Genomic DNA, 18113 nt, shown 5'->3' with positions numbered 1-18113 from the left:
TTCTTCTTGTGGTTAAAGTGGTTCAAATAGTTCTGCAGGTCGGTCCACACACACACTCCGTGTGACCTCCCTCCATGCCCGCAAGAGTGCAAAAAAATCGTTCGTATTACAGAGTGTCTGCTGTCCACACATGACAGTCTGTATGAACACGTCGTGTAGCGGGCAGCGTGGCGTGTTCAATACATGTGCGGGACGTTCTGACAGTAACTCCCAGGACACTTTTTTTTTTTCAGTCCACACCTGAACACACGGCACTGAAGGTAGGGGTAGGAATCACCAGAGGTCCCACGATTCGATTTTATCACGATACTTGGGTCCCACTTCGATAAAATCACGATACTATCACAATTCTGCGATATATTGAGTATTGCGATTTTATTCCCTTTTTTTCACCGCAAATTGTCCCCAGTGGAAAACTTTGTCAACTTATTGTATCTAAGAAGATACCATTTTCAGTCTGTTCATCTCACTTCAATCATATTTATTGCAGCAAAATGTGATTGTCAAGCGGACAATCTGACCAACACTTTCGTAAATGTTGCACCTGACAAACTGAACTGCTTGTGTTACAGTCTGCATTGTTGCGTCATTCGAGCTGAACGCGCCAGAGAGGGGGCGGGGCTTATCTCTGTGGTTTATCGCCGTGCAAAGAGTTTCCATTTCTGCCTCCACCATGAAAATAACTACTATTTCTGCGTTATACTTGTTGTGGAAATCCCAAAGAGGTCGGAGCATCAAACGCTGTCGTGTCTGGGTTAATAATATTACTTCTCCAGGAACTGCGTCGGGATGACGGTGTTTCGGATTAACAGGCGGTCGTGTTAACTGGCGACTTTTGGCCAGAAGTCACCAGTTAACACGGCCGCCTGTTACTCCGTAACAGCGCTACGAGAGCACCAGCAGCCGGTTTGATTAATAGGGATGGGTATCGTTTGGGTTTTTTCTGACACCGGTGCTAAACCGATACTTTTAAAATGATACCGGTGCCTAAACGGTGCCTGAACCGATACTTTTTTATTGCCAAGGCAATTTTTTTTTCTTCAAATTGAACAATATTATTAACTGTTTAAAGTATACTATAGATATAAATAAATAAGTGCATACAAAACACACTTCAAACTACAGCTTCAAACCTTTTAACTTCAAACTATAAAAATATATATTTAAAAAAAGAACAGACACCAGTCCAATCAGGTGGCCTGATGGGACCGTGTGCAACAGAACTCAGACACTGTTGGATCCTAAAACTGCTGCTTTACTGGACTACACGTCATCATTAATATCAACTGGAGAGATTTGTTCCATCAAGCCGAGGACGGACGTTCAAAAGCTCGTGTCTCCAGCGATCTCTGTGTGCGATCTCTGTGTGCGATCTCTGTGTGCGCTCGCTGTGTGTGTGTGTGTGTGTGTGTGTGTGTGTGTGTGTGTGTGTGTGTGTGTGTGTGTGTGTGTGTGTGTGTGTGTGTGTGTGTGTGTGTGTGTGTGTGTGTGTGTGTGTGTGTGTGTGTGTGCGTGCGTGCGTGCGTGCGTGCGTGCGTGCGTGCGTGCGTGCGTGCGTGCGTGCGTGCGTGCGTGCGTGCGTGCGTGCGTGCGTGCGTGCGTGCGTGTGTGTGTGTGTGTGTGTGCTGAAAGCCCCGCCCCCTCGAGCCCCGCTCTGCATGCAGGCAGACAGACAGAGAGCAGAGCAGCGAGTGTGCTCTGAGCCGCGCTATTTTAATAATCGTTTTTAGCGTGCGGGCACCTTTTGTAGTTATTTAGTCCCATTTTAAGAAACTACATGGTTCAGTTGACGAAGCCGGGTCGGAGTGGACATGGTGCGAGTCTCTTGGTGGTTTAACTCAGGTTAGCTGGTTCAGGATCATCCACCATGGGGTCACCTATACCTTTTTAGTATCTATATACCGTGCAACTTTACAGAGTAGTGTAAAAAAAAAAGTATTTAAATCGGCTCAGGCACCGGAAGGAAGCACCGAAATCTGCGTTGCTTTTCGGTCCGGTAGGTACCGGACGTGTTGGTTCTCGGAACCCAACCCTATTGATTAATGCTTGAGTTTTATTAATGCTAGTCTTTGACTAGCGCCGTGTCACGGATGTTGTACTGTGTGTTATGCAACAGCTGTGCAGCAGCGCCGCTACGAGTGACAGGAAGTCCAGACGTTTGATTTACACGCGGATGGCGCATTTCTCATTTCTTTCTCCGATGCCTCCCATAAATGATTACATAAAAAAAAGATTGATACTCGGCTTCCGTGTATCGATACAATATCGCCACGCAAACTATTGCGATACTATGCTGAATCGATTTTTTCCCCCACCCCTAACTGAAGGCCTAGGTCGAAAACACACGGCCCGCCACTCTTGGTCATGTGACCAAGAGCTCAGAAAACTTGACAGGTTTTTTGGGGGGGTTTTAAGCATCTGTCCAGCTCAGTTAGGAGGGGCCTTTATTGGCTCCACAAGGAGAGCTTTCAGTGGTACAGGGTCAGAGGAAGGCTGTGTTTATTCACCCATCTCTCTCTCTCACACACACTCCTCTGTATCCTTTTTCATTTTGTAAACTCGGCACTTTGTTGGCACATTTGGGTTTGTTGATGATGTTACTGGTGTTTGTGTGTTTTTTTTTTTTGATTTACATCATACAGGAGTTGCTGAAACTTAACTGGGAAAGAATATGAAATCCGAAATGTTCCCCGAATGTGGCGACACACACAGCAAACATGGCAGCAAACACATGTACTAGTACACCCAGTAGAGTGCAGATCCCTTCCATCTGTCTGTATTGTGGGATTGAACCAATTACACAATTCATTCAAACTCAAAAACAAGCGGCGGCGTCTCAGGAACTCATTTGGAAGTCAGTGGCCCAATCTCAATCTCCCCCGTAAACACTGACGTCAGCTGCTAAGTGGTTGAGTATGAGAGGCTGTAAGGGCTTGAACTGGTGTGAATATGAATGGGTCAGTACTTTGCTGCAATATATCACGTAACTACATAAAAAAATATTGTGTATAATGGTGTATTTTTTTCTTCTTTTTATTCACTGATTTGAACGTCTTCCTCACGAGATGACATTTTAAGTCATTTTAAATGATCTATTTACTCGTTTTGTCAAAACGAAATGTTTGATGAATGCAATATATATATATATATATAAATAAATAATTTCTGCTTGCATTTCTCTGATTTCATGTGTTTTTATGTTCCACCTTTAATCCGTAATGTTGTAGTGTAAAGGTATTTTATCAGGCTAAACGCTCATGTTTCTCTTTGTTTAATTTTTTGTTTTACGTCTTCATGCTTCCATTGGGAACTGCGTGTTTAACGTCACATTGCTATGAACTGTGGGTAATTCCCTTAGGCAATGTCAGCATCTAATGCTGACTTACGGAAAGGGTTCATAAAGGGCTCAAAATGTCTGCCAGAGAGCCCTCAAGCACTCTACGATGTGATAATGGGACAGAACTAAACCCTCAAGGACTTCGCAGGAGCGCGCCTCAAAGTCCGTGAGTCTATAAGGGTGTTTCCAATCACCCTTTTTTTTTTTCAATCAAACTGTTTCCAATCAGCTGGCGGGGTTGGCCATGTCCTCAGCTGTGTTACCGCTAATGGCCACTAGAGCTCGAGAAAAAAAGCGACACAGCCTGCTGCAGCGGGACGGGATATTATGGACAGACACAGAGGAGCACACTCACTCACAGATGCATCCAAACCCGAGCATGATCCAACATGGCAGAGAGAACATAAATAATAAACAACCTTGTTGAGAAGCCACTTTAAATTTAGGATCAGCCCCGATCAGTGGCTTCATTTAAATTAGGAAAGAGCAGCGAACTTCAACCCACAACTGGCTTTCGAAGACGAGCCCTCGGGCGTCTGTCGAGATGACGCCGTCGTCTAAACTGGTTTTCACCCTGGCTGTGCGTGAACACGCATGTTGGCTCACATGTTTTCACAACGCACTGGTGAGGAGGGAGGAAGACAGGGAACAAACCAACAAGCCAATCGGCCCAGAAAGGAGGAGGGGTCTGAACCATGATGCTGGCTTATTTGTGTTTATATACGGCTTTCACAAGACGAGCTGCGCACAAACAAAGAGTCACAATATCTGTTCAGGTTCCCAAACGTCTTCCGTCAGGAAGTCCTTTGCAGATAAAGACATTTTTTTTTTTTGGGAAAATTGTTTACACAAAGAATATATCCATCAGGTTGATTAATTAATCTGAACGACAGGAAGTCTAATTAGTGTCCCTTTAAATGGCATTAAGTATTACAGAAGAAACTCTGGGAGAGATGTGATACAAATCAAACTGCCGTGTCTGATATAAAGTCAATATTAAAGTTAAGTTAACATCCTTTTGAAATGTCGTTTTGGACTTGCTAAACATTTCTTCGTGGCCTTAATTGATCCCAAAATAATTCATTTATTTTTTTCTTCAGAGAGGCAAATTTAACAGGAGCAACAAAAAAAATGAATGACCCGGAAAGATTGTGATCAGTTGTTTTGGATTATTATCAGGAGCTGTAGCCCAGTTTCACCAATAACTAAAATATGAACCCACCAAATAATTTGATCTAAACTAAATATTGTAAGGATGACATCCCCGTTTCCCACACAGTCGACGCAGCTGGCGGTGACACGCTAGTCGTGCTCTGCAGAAATTATCTGGAATCCGAAACCAGTCCGATGCCACGCATATAAAATAACTTTAGGGTCTTTGTACCAGCAACAGGAAGACGAAACACACAGGAAGTACGACGACACGGGCAGAGCCGGAGGGCTGAAAGCATGAATCATGAATCATAAAACACACACGGACACGTTGCTGAACACACACACACACACACACACACACACACACACACACACACACACACACACACACACACTGAGCTAAGCGACTTTGTATGCAAATGCACGTCCAGCTACACACAGGAATATTCATTTTTCGTGATCCATGTGAACTATCTTATCGGGAATATTGTCTTTTAACTTTTTTTTGGGATAAGGGTGAAAACCAAACCCAGAATATTTAATGTGTATAAACGTCATCAGTGACCAACATCGTCTCACTTCAAAAGACCTCAAACCAAAAGGCTTCACTTCTGACCTCAGAGTGGGTATTTCACTGTATGTGATTTTAATAAATATGTACATCGTTTAGAAAGTTTATAGGTTCAGCCACTTTTAAAAATAAAAATATGGATATGCAGAGTTTATCTCCTGAGCACAGGCCTTTAACTGCAGTACAATGTGCAAACGAATGCACAATTAAAAGTAGGGCTGCAACTAACGATTATTTTAATAAACGATTAATCGGTTGATTATTTCTTCGATGAATCAGATTTTTTTTTTTTTTTAAACATTCATTTCCAACCCTTTATTCAAAAACAGAACTGACAGTGCAAATTCAGTGCAAACAGGTTGCTCCTTGAACATCCCTGAGCTGTTAATTAAAACAATTTAATTAAAATGGACTAACAAAAACATACACGTTTGCTTTACATCTGCCAAATGTGAGCCCGTTTTACTGTAATTGATCTTCTTGGAGCAGAGGCTGCATTTAGCATACTCTGCTTCATTAATATGTATGACATACTGGGACAGTGGGAAACTGTACTGCTCCTCTCACGTCGGTTTTCACCTTCACTTCATCTCAGCCCAATATCTGGGCGTCTTATGACCAAGAAATCACGTTGTTGGCTAAGCCCAACTCCGTGATTTGCTTCATTCTACTTTGAGTAAAAAAAATTTAAAAAACCTGCAGCCAGATCCGCCGGTGTGCCGTTAACGAGTGACAGCGTGAACTGAACCAGAACGGCATGTTTCATCACGTTACGTTTTTTTACAAGTGAACTGTAACAGAACATAAAGTAGCTCTAACGACAATACACAACCCAAACACGTTAGCTAACGTGATAGCAAGCTGACTAGCTTCCATTAAAAACAAGTTTGAGGGAAATGAAGACGCTGGAGACATCTTAACGCTGATTGGCCAAGACTCGACACGTCACATCAAAGATGTTCTATTGAAGATCACAACCTCAGCTTTTCTCGTGTCTCACTCCAATCTCAGAAACGCTGGCAGGCCAGTTGCTCTGCTCCGCTCTTTTTTCTTCTTCTCCGCGACTTATTGGATTGCGTAATAATCGCGCGACACAACGAATCGATAATGAAATTCTTGCCAACTCTTTTGATAATCGATTTTTATTGATTTTATCGATTCGTTGTTGCAGCCGTAATTAAAAGAACAACTTGATCAATTATTGATAAAAGTCACCCGTTGGTTTGTGGGCCGTCATTTTTAAGCCTCGACTTTGCCTTCGCCATCTTGGATTACGGTCGTCGCCATGTTGTTTTTTCCTGCAACCGATGAACGGGAGTGACCATATTTAGAATGTGGAGGAGCGGCGTAGAGATGCCGTATAATCAATCACCTTGTAGCCCCGCCCTAAAGCATCCCCTGCTTTATGGTCTGTTTGACTCTAAATTACCAGAATTTACTAAATGAACATCATGCTGTATTGAAGAAGACTTGAAACTAGAGATTGAGACATAAACTCATGTGCACAATGTTTACTGAGGGAATAAATCAAGAGTAGGGCTGCAACAACGAATCGATAAAATCGATAAAAATCGATTATCAAAAGTGTTGGCAACGAATTTCATTATCGATTCGTTGTGTCGCGCAATCATTATGCCGGGCAATAAATCGCAGAGCAACTGGCCGGCCAGCGTTTCTGAGATTGGAGTGAGACACGAGAAAAGCTGAGGTTGTGATGTTCTCAAAAATAGAAGATCTTTGACAAGTCGAGTCTTGGCCAATCAGCGTCTTCATGTTCCTCAAACTTGTTTTTAATGGAATCTAGTCAGCTTGCTATCGCGTTAGCTAACGTGTTTGGTTGTGTATTGTCGTTAAAGTTATGTTATGTTCCGTTACAGTTCAGTCTTGCTTGTAAAAAAACGTAACGTGATGAAACATGCCGTCACCCCCCTGGTCTGGTTCAGTTCACGCTGTCACTCGTTAACGTTAAACCGGCGGATCTGGCTGCAGGTTTTTTTGTTTTTATTACTCAAAGTAGAATGAAGCAAATCCCGTAGTTGGGCTTAGCCAACAACGTGACGTCGTGGTCATAAGAGACCCAGAATGAAAGAGTTTAAGGAAGAGGACTCTCTATATGTAGCAGTACAGCTTCTCTCTGTCCCAGTATTTCATACATATTGATAACGCAGGGTATGTAAATGCAGCCTCTGGAGGGATCAATTACAGTAAAAAGGGCTCACATTTGGCAGATGTAAAGCATAGATGTGTATGTTTTTAGTGTTAGTCCATTTTGTTGTTTTAATTAAGAGCTCAGGGATGTTCGAGGAGCAACCTGTTTGTGCACTTTCTGAAGATGTTTTGCACTGTCACTTCTGTTTTTGAATAAAGGGTTGGAAATGAACGCTTTTTTGATAAAAACATTTTTTTTATCCGATTCATCGAAAAAATAATCAACCGATTAATCGATTATTAAAATAATCGTTAGTTGCAGCCCTAATCAAGAGAGAAGTAGTCATTTTCTATAGACTTCTATACAACCAGGAGTCTCACCCTGGTGGTCAGGAGAAAGAATGCAGCTTTAACACATGAAACATATACTTCTATACAACCAGAGGAGTCACCCCCTGGTGGTCAGTAGAGAGAATGCAGCTTTTAAGGCCGCCTGATAAAACATGATAAAATGAAGACAGTTTGCCTGTAAAGAGAGGGAAAAACAACTAAAAACCTGACTGACTGAATTAATAAACGCAGAACAATGCAGCAAAATTATCCTTCGAATTTAAGTCGCTAAAATGCGTCGGCATCGAGCCTCCGTGTTCAGGAGTCTTTGCATTCTTCTCCCCCCTCACACCTTCCCTCCCTCCCCGTGGCTCTGCGATGGCTGGAATTCCCATAAATGTCCGATGTGTACCGGGTGCAGCTGAAAAGAATGCCGTAAATCAGACCCGCGGTGTGATGCTGGATGGCAACCGAGGAAAAGGTAGACAGGCGGGCATGAGACTGACGGGAAAAACAAAAAAATATAACGAAAACTTTTTTTTTTTTTTTTTTTTAAATCAGGCTCTATTCTTCACTCCTGTGCTTTCATTTATCTTTCCGTCTCTACTCCCTAAAACTCTCAAATACGGCAGAAAATGCCGACTCTCGTGACTTTTGAAGGCCGACGTTAGCTTATTAATTCGGGCCAATTGCGCTCAGATATCATACAAAGTGGAGTTAGTTTGTAAAGATTAGAAAAACTTGTAAGCATCGTGGAACCACAGAGGATATTTCCCGTGCAATAATAATAATATTTCGTCGAGGGGAATCAGTGTGATGCTAACTTCCTGTTGGACTGTAAAAAAAAAATACTGCTACTTGTACAATACTCGTGTCACGAAAACCAGCGTATTGGTGACAAATACTATAAATAAAATGTTTTAAAGCAGCATGGACATGAATAAATCACATGGAAACAGTTCCCTGTGTGTACAGCATCCCTGCTGCACGTGGGAGGACGAGCTAAATTTTTGACTTCATGCACCTCACTGCTGCGACTGTGTAGTGCATTTGTGGACTAAACACGGCTGTTATGGTGCGTTCAGGAGCACAAAAGCCCTCTGTGAGCCGTGAAAGAGGCATTCTGCCCACAAACAAACAGGAGGATCAGCGACAGCAGGTTAGAAAGAAAAAGGACCTTTTCAAAAAGCTGAGGGCTCGTTTTTCGTACTCTGATTGAGCTTTTTGTAAAGTGCTGCCACCTCAAAACTGTTAAACCGTTACCTGCAGTCGAAACATGGAGGGGGGGGGAGACAACTAGAGGGATGACGACTAGATGTGTTTCCACAGGAGGAAGAAGAAAGGGAAGAAGAAGAGAGAGAAGAAGAAGAGAAGGAGGAAGAAGAAGAGAAAGTGGTAGTATTTTCTTCAACTCCCTCAAGCTAAAAGTTGACTAACTACTTCCTGCGTTTCAGGCCTCTGATGTTATGTTTTGTGTAATAAGGCCCACAGTGCATTGCATTAAACTGTTCTTTCCCAAAAGCAACCATGTCATGGACCATAAACTGACTATATATTTTAGTCCTAAAATATTGAACTTTGTCCATTCAAGTGTGTATTTGTACGCAATATATACACAAAGTCTGCAGTTTAGCTAGTATGCAAAAGACGCTAAAGCTAAAGAAACAAAAAAAAGTAGCGTTAGTTTTATTTACCTCTGCGGTCCGCAGCGGGGGCGGTCTCTTCAAAGCCAGTTTGAAAGAACTTTCCATGGCTCCGGTCATTTTCATAACGTCGGCTCCAACAAAAACAAATTAAAAAATCCAGCGTCCTCACTTCTTCACCGTTTCCTCGCAGCTCTTCTACCCGAGCCGGACGGCCTCACATCCCGCGGCGGAACGAGCCGAGCTGCGCGCCGCCCCGGAGCATTTGGATGGAGCTCCTTCTTCTCCAGGAAAAGAGAGGAACCGAAAAACTTTTCCTCTTTTTTTTTTAAACTACTGCGCGTCGCGAAAACGAGGCGAAGCCGCTGGACCGTGACAGGAAGTTGACTCTGCGGAAAATGTGGTCCTGGATTCGGGACATCTTTTGGTGAAGGAAACGTCCACCTCAGTAGCGCGCGACAGTCGGATCCAGGAGTTCAGATTTTTTTCTTTTCTTTTTTAGGTCCCTCCTCCTGCAGAGCGGAGAGTTGACGACATCTGTCTGCACGGAGACGATGATGCGTTCATAGGCTGTCAGAAATGAAAGTATCTCATTTGACAGACTGAAGTGGAAAGTAAAATTAAAAAAATGTAAATAAAAGATTGGATTAAATATGTTCTATTTTGAAATATTGCCAGATAAAAACATACTTAGAAAAATTAAGTATTTCCCACAAACATATACACAAGTTAATAATTTGTATAAAATACAAACATGTATATACATATTTATTTTTTTAAGATTGGATGTTGTATTATATACTATGTTGTATTTGGAAAATACATACTTAAAAAAAGGAAAAAATAAGTATTTCCCACAAACGTATATACACACACGTTAATATAATAAGTGTAAAATAAATATATACGTATTTAAAAGATTGGATTTATTACGTTGCGTTTTGAAATATTGCAAGACAAAAGCATACTTAAAAAAAGAAAGAAAAGAAGCACTGCCCACAAACATACACTCACCTAAAGGATTATTAGGAACACCATACTAATATTGTGTTTGACCCCCTTTCGCCTTCAGAACTGCCTTAATTCTACGTGGCATTGATTCAACAAGGTGCTGAAAGCATTCTTTAGAAATGTTGGCCCATATTGATAGGATAGCATCTTGCAGTTGATGGAGATTTGTGGGTTGCACATCCAGGGCACGAAGCTCCCGTTCCACCACATCCCAAAGATGCTCTATTGGGTTGAGATCTGGTGACTGTGGCGGCCATTTTAGTACAGTGAACCCATTGTCATGTTCAAGAAACCAATTAGAAATGATTGGAGCTTTGTGACATGGTGCATTATCCTGCTGGAAGTAGCCATCAGAGGATGGGTACATGGTGGCCATAAAGGGATGGACATGGTCAGAAACAATGCTCAGGTAGGCCGTAGCATTTAAACGATGCCCAATTGGCACTAAGGGGCCTAAAGTGTGCCAAGAAAACATCCCCCACACCATTACACCACCACCACCACCAGCCTGCACAGTGGTAACAAGGCATGATGGATCCATGTTCTCATTCTGTTTACACCAAATTCTGACTCAACCATCTGAATGGCTCAACAGAAATCCAGACTCATCAGACCAGGCAACATTTTTCCAGTCTTCAACTGTCCAATTTTGGTGAGCTCTTGCAAATTGTAGCCTCTTTTTTCTATTTGTAGTGGAGATGAGTGGTACCCGGTGGGGTCTTCTGCTGTTGTAGCCCATCCGCCTCAAGGTTGTGCGTGTTGTGGCTTCACAAATGCTTTGCTGCATACCTCGGTTGTAACGAGTGGTTATTTCAGTCAAAGTTGCTCTTCTATCAGCTTGAATCAGTCGGCCCATTCTCCTCTGATCTCTAGCATCAACAAGGCATTTTCGCCCACAGGACTGCCGCATACTGGATGTTTTTCCCTTTTCACACCATTCTTTGTAAACCCTAGAAATGGTTGTGCGTGAAAATCCCAGTAACTGAGCAGATTGTGAAATACTCAGACCGGCCCGTCTGGCACCAACAACCATGCCACGCTCAAAATTGCTTAAATCACCTTTCTTTCCCATTCTGACATTCAGTTTGGAGTTCAGGAGATTGTCTTGACCAGGACCACATCCCTAATGCATTGAAGCAACTGCCATGTGATTGGTTGATTAGATAATTGCATTAATGAGAAATTGAACAGGTGTTCCTAATAATCCTTCAGGTGAGTGTATACACACATGTTAATATAATTAATATTTACATTGAGTACAAGGTAAAGGCAACAAAATGTATTTGAAACAAAATGGTCCTGCTGCACTTGAATTTGTCTTCAAAAATACTTTTGTTTTGATTTTTGTTCAGTTAATTGACATGACCATTATTCTTACGTGAAGTAGCACATTTTGGCAACAAAGCAAATCAGAGCACTTTATTCAAAACCTCCAAAGGACATTTAAGTGCAATTAAAGACAGTCGTTTAACTGCAGCGAGAATAGAAAATGAAAACAAGCTATAATAGAATAAAATACAAGACTAAAAGCTACAGTGCAATGTTAGATATCACAGATTAATCAAAAGGAACAAAGCTCCAGCCATTATTCAAAAGAAGTGAGCGGTAGAGCTGACATAACTTAATAATAATAAATAATGATACTGAAAAAGTACTGCAACAGTTGCACGAGTGAGCTCGTTACCGTGCCAAGTAGTGTCTGTTTTAAAGCAATTTAAGTTAACTTAATATTAATTAATAAAAAAATATAATGCATCTTAGTTTAATTATTTTTTTTGTAAAACAAAATAATGTGCATTCATTTATATTTCATCCAAATGTATTTAGCTATTCAAGCTTAAATAAACCACTAGTTTTGCAAGTCTAATAGTTTGCGAGCTTTGAAAGGAGTCCTTGAACGCAGCACCGATCCTCCATCTGACAGTAAAAAGCTGCAGACACGAAATGCAGACAATCGGTCTAATAAAGTGCATTTAAAAAAAAAAAAACATTCATGCCTATTGAGTTCAGCTGAAACATTTACGGGTAAAACTACAAAACGCGTCACTTTGTTGGGAATTTATTTAATCTAAACTTAGACTAAGCGCTTGATTTAACTACCGGTGGGTTCAATGCCTCTTAGAGGTTGACCAGGTGGAGACAGTCGTGCTTCCTGACAGTAGGAGACACGCTCATGTTGGCTCTCCATTCAGGAGGACGCGCCTTCCTCGTGTTGCATAACTGCGGCGTGTGCGTGTGCGTGTGCTCTTGTTTAATTTTACCTCCGAGGGGGGGGCGGAGCCAGAAAAGAAAAGGTGGGTAAAATGTGTGAGCCAGATGGTTAAAGCAGTGGAAGTCAAACCACCACTAATCCAAACAAAAGTTATATTCTTGTATGAAGTTTCCACACATTTATAGATATTTATGTTTTTAAAAATAAATACGTTTCACGACAAAAGAACATTTAAATCATTAAAAAGGAAATAAAAACATTCCCAGAAGGCACACAGATTCTTAACATCGCCGTCTTTATTGCACAACATTCCCATAAAATTGGAAAGAAAAAAGAAAAATATGAAGGAGACAATTTTTAAAAGAACATTCTGTACAAATACACGTAAATAAACAGGAGTATGTACAGTTTCACACAAACCGTCTCTACATACCGACTAAATAATTTACTCGTACGCGAAGAGGGATGAACGCGGATATAAAGTAATTCCTTTTATTCTGAAAAACATGATGGCTGGCTCGTAGAAAACAAACGAGGGTCTGATACAGCGGAGCATCTTTAAAAAATAAAAACGCAGTAACAAAAGCGAGGCCTAGAAATCGATTCAACCGGCGAAAGGAGCTCTCCGTTAAGACTTGGGTCACATGCAGGGTGCGATTTGAGTTTCTTCTCGACCTGAAGGCGCGCAATATTTAGGGAGGATTTAAAAATATTTTAAATAAAAGAAACCGGTGATTTTTGTGTTGTTTTATCGACACAAAACTCTGCAGTTCACCACTTTATGAATGAACAGAAATGTTATCAGTTTTAACTATTTTGTACCAAATCAAAAACATAGATATAAACACACACAAAAGATTTATTTCCAACGGTGTCAACCGACAATGACAAACAATATTATAATAAATAATAATTACTTTAGAGATAATCAAATCGCACCCTGGCTATTATAAAAAAGGCGGAAACAACCAAAAATCATCCGTAAACGTCAAACGGAAGAAGGATACAAATGTGTGCGGCTGTGGTTACTCATTTTTCGTGAGCGCAACAGTCAGAAAATAGTGTTGACCGATATTTATGTATTCCAATGCGCAGAAGGCCTCCCGTGACTCTCTCTCTCGTAGAAGCCATACACATAGTAAAAAAACGTGTCTATAAAAGTGTGAAAATATTTCAGCATTTTTGGTTTTTAAAATACACGGATGATGCACGTCTTTAGCCACACACACACACACACACACACACACACACACACACACACACACACACACACACACACACACACACACACACACACACACACACACACACACACACACACACACACACACGTTTGTGTGACGCTCATCCGAGGGGAATTTATACAACGTTCCCTTTTCCTTATTTTCTCCTCAAAGAACACAGCGACGTAGTCGACGTTCCTCTGATTAAAACAGCTTTTAAAAAGTGTTTCTACGTGATCGCTGTAAATGTGAACATCTGAGGTAGAGCTGTACCTGCGGTAAGAATGTCAAAGCCACTTTTTCGCCGCCACTGCATCACGTGACCTTCAAGTCAAAGTGTGCGTTTGCAGTTTAAAAAACAAGAACATTTTAATTAGTCGTCGAGATGTCTTAAAATTGGAAATTTGGCTTGTAAACAAAATACATGACAAACAGGCGGAATAACATAATTGGCGTGAGATTGATAATGTTCTCAGTGATATTTACCTCAAAGTAATAAAGATACAAAATAAAAACCTCTGTCTGTTTCCTTTAAACTCGTAGTCCGTCACTCGGGTTTGAGATTGTACATCTTGTCGATGTCTTGAAAGTTTCATCCTCACACTTGGAAAAGAAAAGTATAAAGTCTTTGGCTTTTTGTGTCCAAACATAAAAAAATTAAGAAAAACATTCAAACAGCTGGAGGTCGTTTCAGCTCCGGTCTCCTTCTGGGGGTCTGTGGTCTCTAGTGCGCCCCCTTGTGGTGCTACGTCTGCATTACAGCGGCGGTAGTGAGAACTCAGGCCTCGGATGCAAAAGATCCAAGGTTTAGGGTCACGGGAGGGGGGACAAAGCGGTGGCTCCCAAGTCTGGAGGAGGGGAGGGGGGCCTCCTCGGGTCTCATAGCAGGATCTGGGCCACGTAGGGGGAGTGCGTGCTGGCCACGGCGGCCAACAGGGGGAGGTCGCTGGACTCGATTCTGCAACGAGAGCAAAGACCAGGATGAGGCGAGATCGATTTAAAAGAACAGGAAATTAACCTATAAACACAGATTCAGTCAATAAACATTGTTACATTGCAAGCTCCAGACTACCTGCACTTTTAATACTGAACATAAGAAATTAAAGCAAAAGTTACGCAACTTCTTTCGTGTGTTGCACACAGATTTCTTTTATCGATAAATCTATAACTCCCAGGATCGGTTGTCTCTACTTCTTTCTACGCATTAATTATTTTCATTAAAAAAGGTTCCATGTGGAACGGTCATGTCAAGAACAAAAATAAGTTATGTTTACATCATAAACTATGTACAAGAAGAAGCATTTTGTTTTTTTTGCAACCAGTGAACTAAAGTGACCACATCTGGACTGAGGAGGAGCGACGAAGAGACGCCGTCTACGGCTCTGTTAGAGACCTGTCAATCACAGTAAGCCCCATCCTAAAGCATAAACCTGCTTGATCATTTGATGCCTGCCAGGTTTTCTAGCCGGCCTTATTTATTCTAGTTCTATTCATCTTAGAGCAGCGCTGCCACCTGCTGGTCAGAGGAGTCGTGTCGAAACCAGTGGCTGCAGCTGTGAGATGAGAATAAAAAGGAGCAATTCTTACCCTAAGACCATGCCCAGCTCCTTCACGTGGACTCTCGTCTGGCCTTTCAGATACTCGGCGAGCATCTTGCTCTTGAAGTAGATTTCCTGCAGGCGGTCCTCGAGGTGCATGATACACTGAGGAAGAGAGAGCAGACGGTCAGTGGAGCGCGGGAACCAGAAGCGTGTCCGACTGACCGACTGAGAGGCGACACGTACAAAGTTGGGCGAGAGGTTGAGCTTGTAGAGCTGGTGAGTGGACTGCAGCAGGCTGGACACCAGGCTGGACACCAGGACCTCCTTCCCCAGCTTGTTGGCGTCCGTGGCTCGCCGCTGGCTGCTTGCCAGCTGCACCGTCCACTTGTCCGTGTCTGCGATAATGCAGACGGCCTCCGCTATGGGCTCATCCAGCACCGGATGCTGCGAGAAGGAGCAAGAGCGGCCAATGAAAATGCCTGCGAAAGGAAGAGAGACGCAAAGTCCTGCAAAACAAACACAAACGTGGTGCATTACCTGAACAGCGTGGGTTAACTCCGCCATGAGGCACTGCCGCAGCTTCTCGTCGCTCGGCAGGCCGTGCAGTACGAAGTCCGGCACGTATGTGGGGCAGTAGCCTCCGAACAGAGAGCGGCCGAAGTTGGCGATGCTCGGCTTCGAGTAGTTCTCCACCAGCTTAGACCTGGAAACCAAAACACGAGATATAAACATCTTTGTTGTTTTGAGACGAAGACGGATTGTGACGGTCCCCTCCGCTCACCCCGGGAACGGCACCAGCACCTCCTCCTCCTGCCAGTCCTCGGTGTCCTCGCTCTCGCTGTCGCCCAGCGCGCTGTCCGAGCTCTCGTTGCGCGGTATCTCCCAGTCGTTGGCGGGCGGCGTTTTGCTCTTTTGGTCCTCTTTGCCGTGCGCCGCTGGCAGGAGACCCTTGTCCTGCCCGGCGGAACAGCCCCCGCAGCAGCAGGAGGCGTCGGAGGAGTCCCTGGACCCGCACCTGCACCTCCTCTCCACGTCCAACAAAGTCTTTCTGCCGGACCCGGCGTCTATGCTACCTGAACCGAGACAGATGCCTGAACCCTGACCCCTTGCTGCACCCTGAAGGACGTGAACCCCCGAGCCGCCGGACCGGGGGGCTCCCGAGGGGTCCAGCGAGCCTTTGTGCGTTCTGTCCGCGGCGCTGGCCTCCTGCCGTTTGGCCACGTGGTCCATAGTCCTCGTCTCCACAGGGTTCTCCTGGCTGAAATACTCATCGAAATCGCTGGTCGGCCTCCACTTGGGCATCGTACTGGAAACACGCTGCAGCGCCGGGGCCGCCTTGATCTGTTGGCTTTGGTCCTCTGAAGCGCTGCTGTTGCCAGTCGTTGACTGTGCTCCACTCTCCTGCGGTTGCTGTTGATAAAGTTGCCCGTGGTGATGATGCTGCTGATGCAGGTGTTTCTTGTACTCGTTGAAAACCTCTTCCACCTTCCGTCTGCGGCTCTCTGTGTCCGACTCCGGAGACATGGAGTCGCCGATGAGGAAAGTGACTTTCATGGCCGGCTGCTCCTCCCCCTCGGTCAGGGTCAAAGCCATGGGCCCTGTCACGGCGCTGACGGGTATCGCTGGGTTCTTATCCGGGGGCTTCTTCTCAAGAGGGATCCCTAAGGTCTGCAGAGCCGGCGCCCTGGGCGGGCTCCCCGTGCCAGCATCCGTCCCAGCCTCCGCCCCAGAGTTTGAACCCTCTGTGGGGACGGAAGTCGGGGAGGGACCCGATGAAAGGGTTGTGGGTACAGAGGAGTCAGTAGGTTTCAGGTCTCCCTCGGTCTCTGCATCCAGCACACAGACCTGGTCCCTGGGGGACACCGAGCTGACGTGCAGCACCGTCTCCAGCCGGGCCTCGGCGGCTGGCGGGCTGCTGGACTCCCTGCGCGGCTCCCCGGGTTCAGCTGCTTCTGCGGTCCTGATAACAGGGTCGCTACCCTGGCCAAGTCCCGTCTGAAGCACACTGCTCCCAGACCCTTGACTTTCACTGCTGTCCTCCTCTTCTTCCTCCTCCTTCTCCTCCTCCTCCTCCTCCTCCGGCGCTTCCCCGGTGCCACACTCCACCTCCGTGTCCGTGTCCGTGTACGTGCTGCTCTGGAGGCTGTTGTCTGAAGGGTAGCTACCATCCTCCGCCTCTGCCTGCCGGCCGTGGGCCCCATGGGACAAGTAGTCCCCGCTGGGCTTGTGGACGGTGACCAGGACGTAGTCTGACTCCTCCACCTCTCCCTTCCTGAGGGAGGTGGTGATGAGGGAGCCGGGCAGGACGATGGCCTCGTCCTCGGCACTGTCCAGCATGTGGGTCTCCAGCAGCTCGGAGCAGCGGATGAAGTAGGTGAGGACGTAGAGGAGCCTCTGGACCAGCTCCTGCCTGCGGCCCACCACCACCGTCCTCGACAGCCGCACCGGGGACCCGATGGACCCGTACAGGTCTCCTACACACACACAAAAAAACCCACAAAATTTCTAATAAAGCTATTGTTCTTAATTGATAAAAGGTTTTCTTCATGATTGCAGTTATCATCTGTGAACACTAGGTGTCACCGTCACCTCACCGTCTAGACGCCTTCCGTGTCATTTGAGGTGAACGTGCGGTGTCCTCGACCCAATCTTTACATTGATGTCTGTGTATTTATAGAATATCATGACTCGCTGTATCTGCCTATGAATTAACTGCAGCTATAAACGCATCAGCAGACAGAAACCAGAGACTTGCATGTTTATAATTTCCACAAAGGAGGTTAAATATCCAAATGATATGCAGCTTTCACACCAGTATTAATAATAATTCTTTGATTTATATAGCGCTTTTCTGAATACTCAAAGACGCTTTACATAGGAATCATTCACTCACTGATGAGAGGAGCTACCATGCAAGATGCCACATCAGGACTATCTTTCAT

General features: G+C 44.3%; 2 protein-coding genes across 2 annotated transcripts in view; both read right to left on the bottom strand.

Moving 5' to 3' along the window:
* rapgef6 (Rap guanine nucleotide exchange factor (GEF) 6) overlaps positions 1-9362 on the bottom strand; it is a gene marked incomplete at its 3' end in the record, with an annotated part of 127593 nt that extends 118231 nt beyond the window's left edge. Inside the window, exon 1 of the mRNA XM_079214163.1 lies at positions 9236-9362. Within this exon, the coding sequence (XP_079070289.1) occupies positions 9236-9310 (75 nt within the window). The 5' untranslated portion in view covers positions 9311-9362. The remainder of the gene's footprint in view (positions 1-9235) is intronic.
* A 3319-nt stretch (positions 9363-12681) lies between these two features.
* The window catches only part of fnip1 (folliculin interacting protein 1), a gene marked incomplete at its 5' end in the record, with an annotated part of 39424 nt that continues 33992 nt past the window's right edge, over positions 12682-18113 (bottom strand). The window contains 5 exon segments of the mRNA XM_079238021.1: positions 12682-14588; positions 15218-15333; positions 15415-15615; positions 15709-15874; positions 15953-17645. Coding sequence (XP_079094147.1) covers positions 14510-14588; positions 15218-15333; positions 15415-15615; positions 15709-15874; positions 15953-17645 — 2255 coding nt within the window. The 3' untranslated portion in view covers positions 12682-14509.

The sequence above is a fragment of the Taurulus bubalis genome (genome assembly GCF_910589615.1).
Source record: "Taurulus bubalis genome assembly, chromosome: 2".
NCBI lineage: Eukaryota > Metazoa > Chordata > Actinopteri > Perciformes > Cottidae > Taurulus > Taurulus bubalis.
The sequence above is the reverse complement of the archived record's forward strand: the minus strand, read 5'-3'. Positions and strand labels throughout refer to the sequence as shown.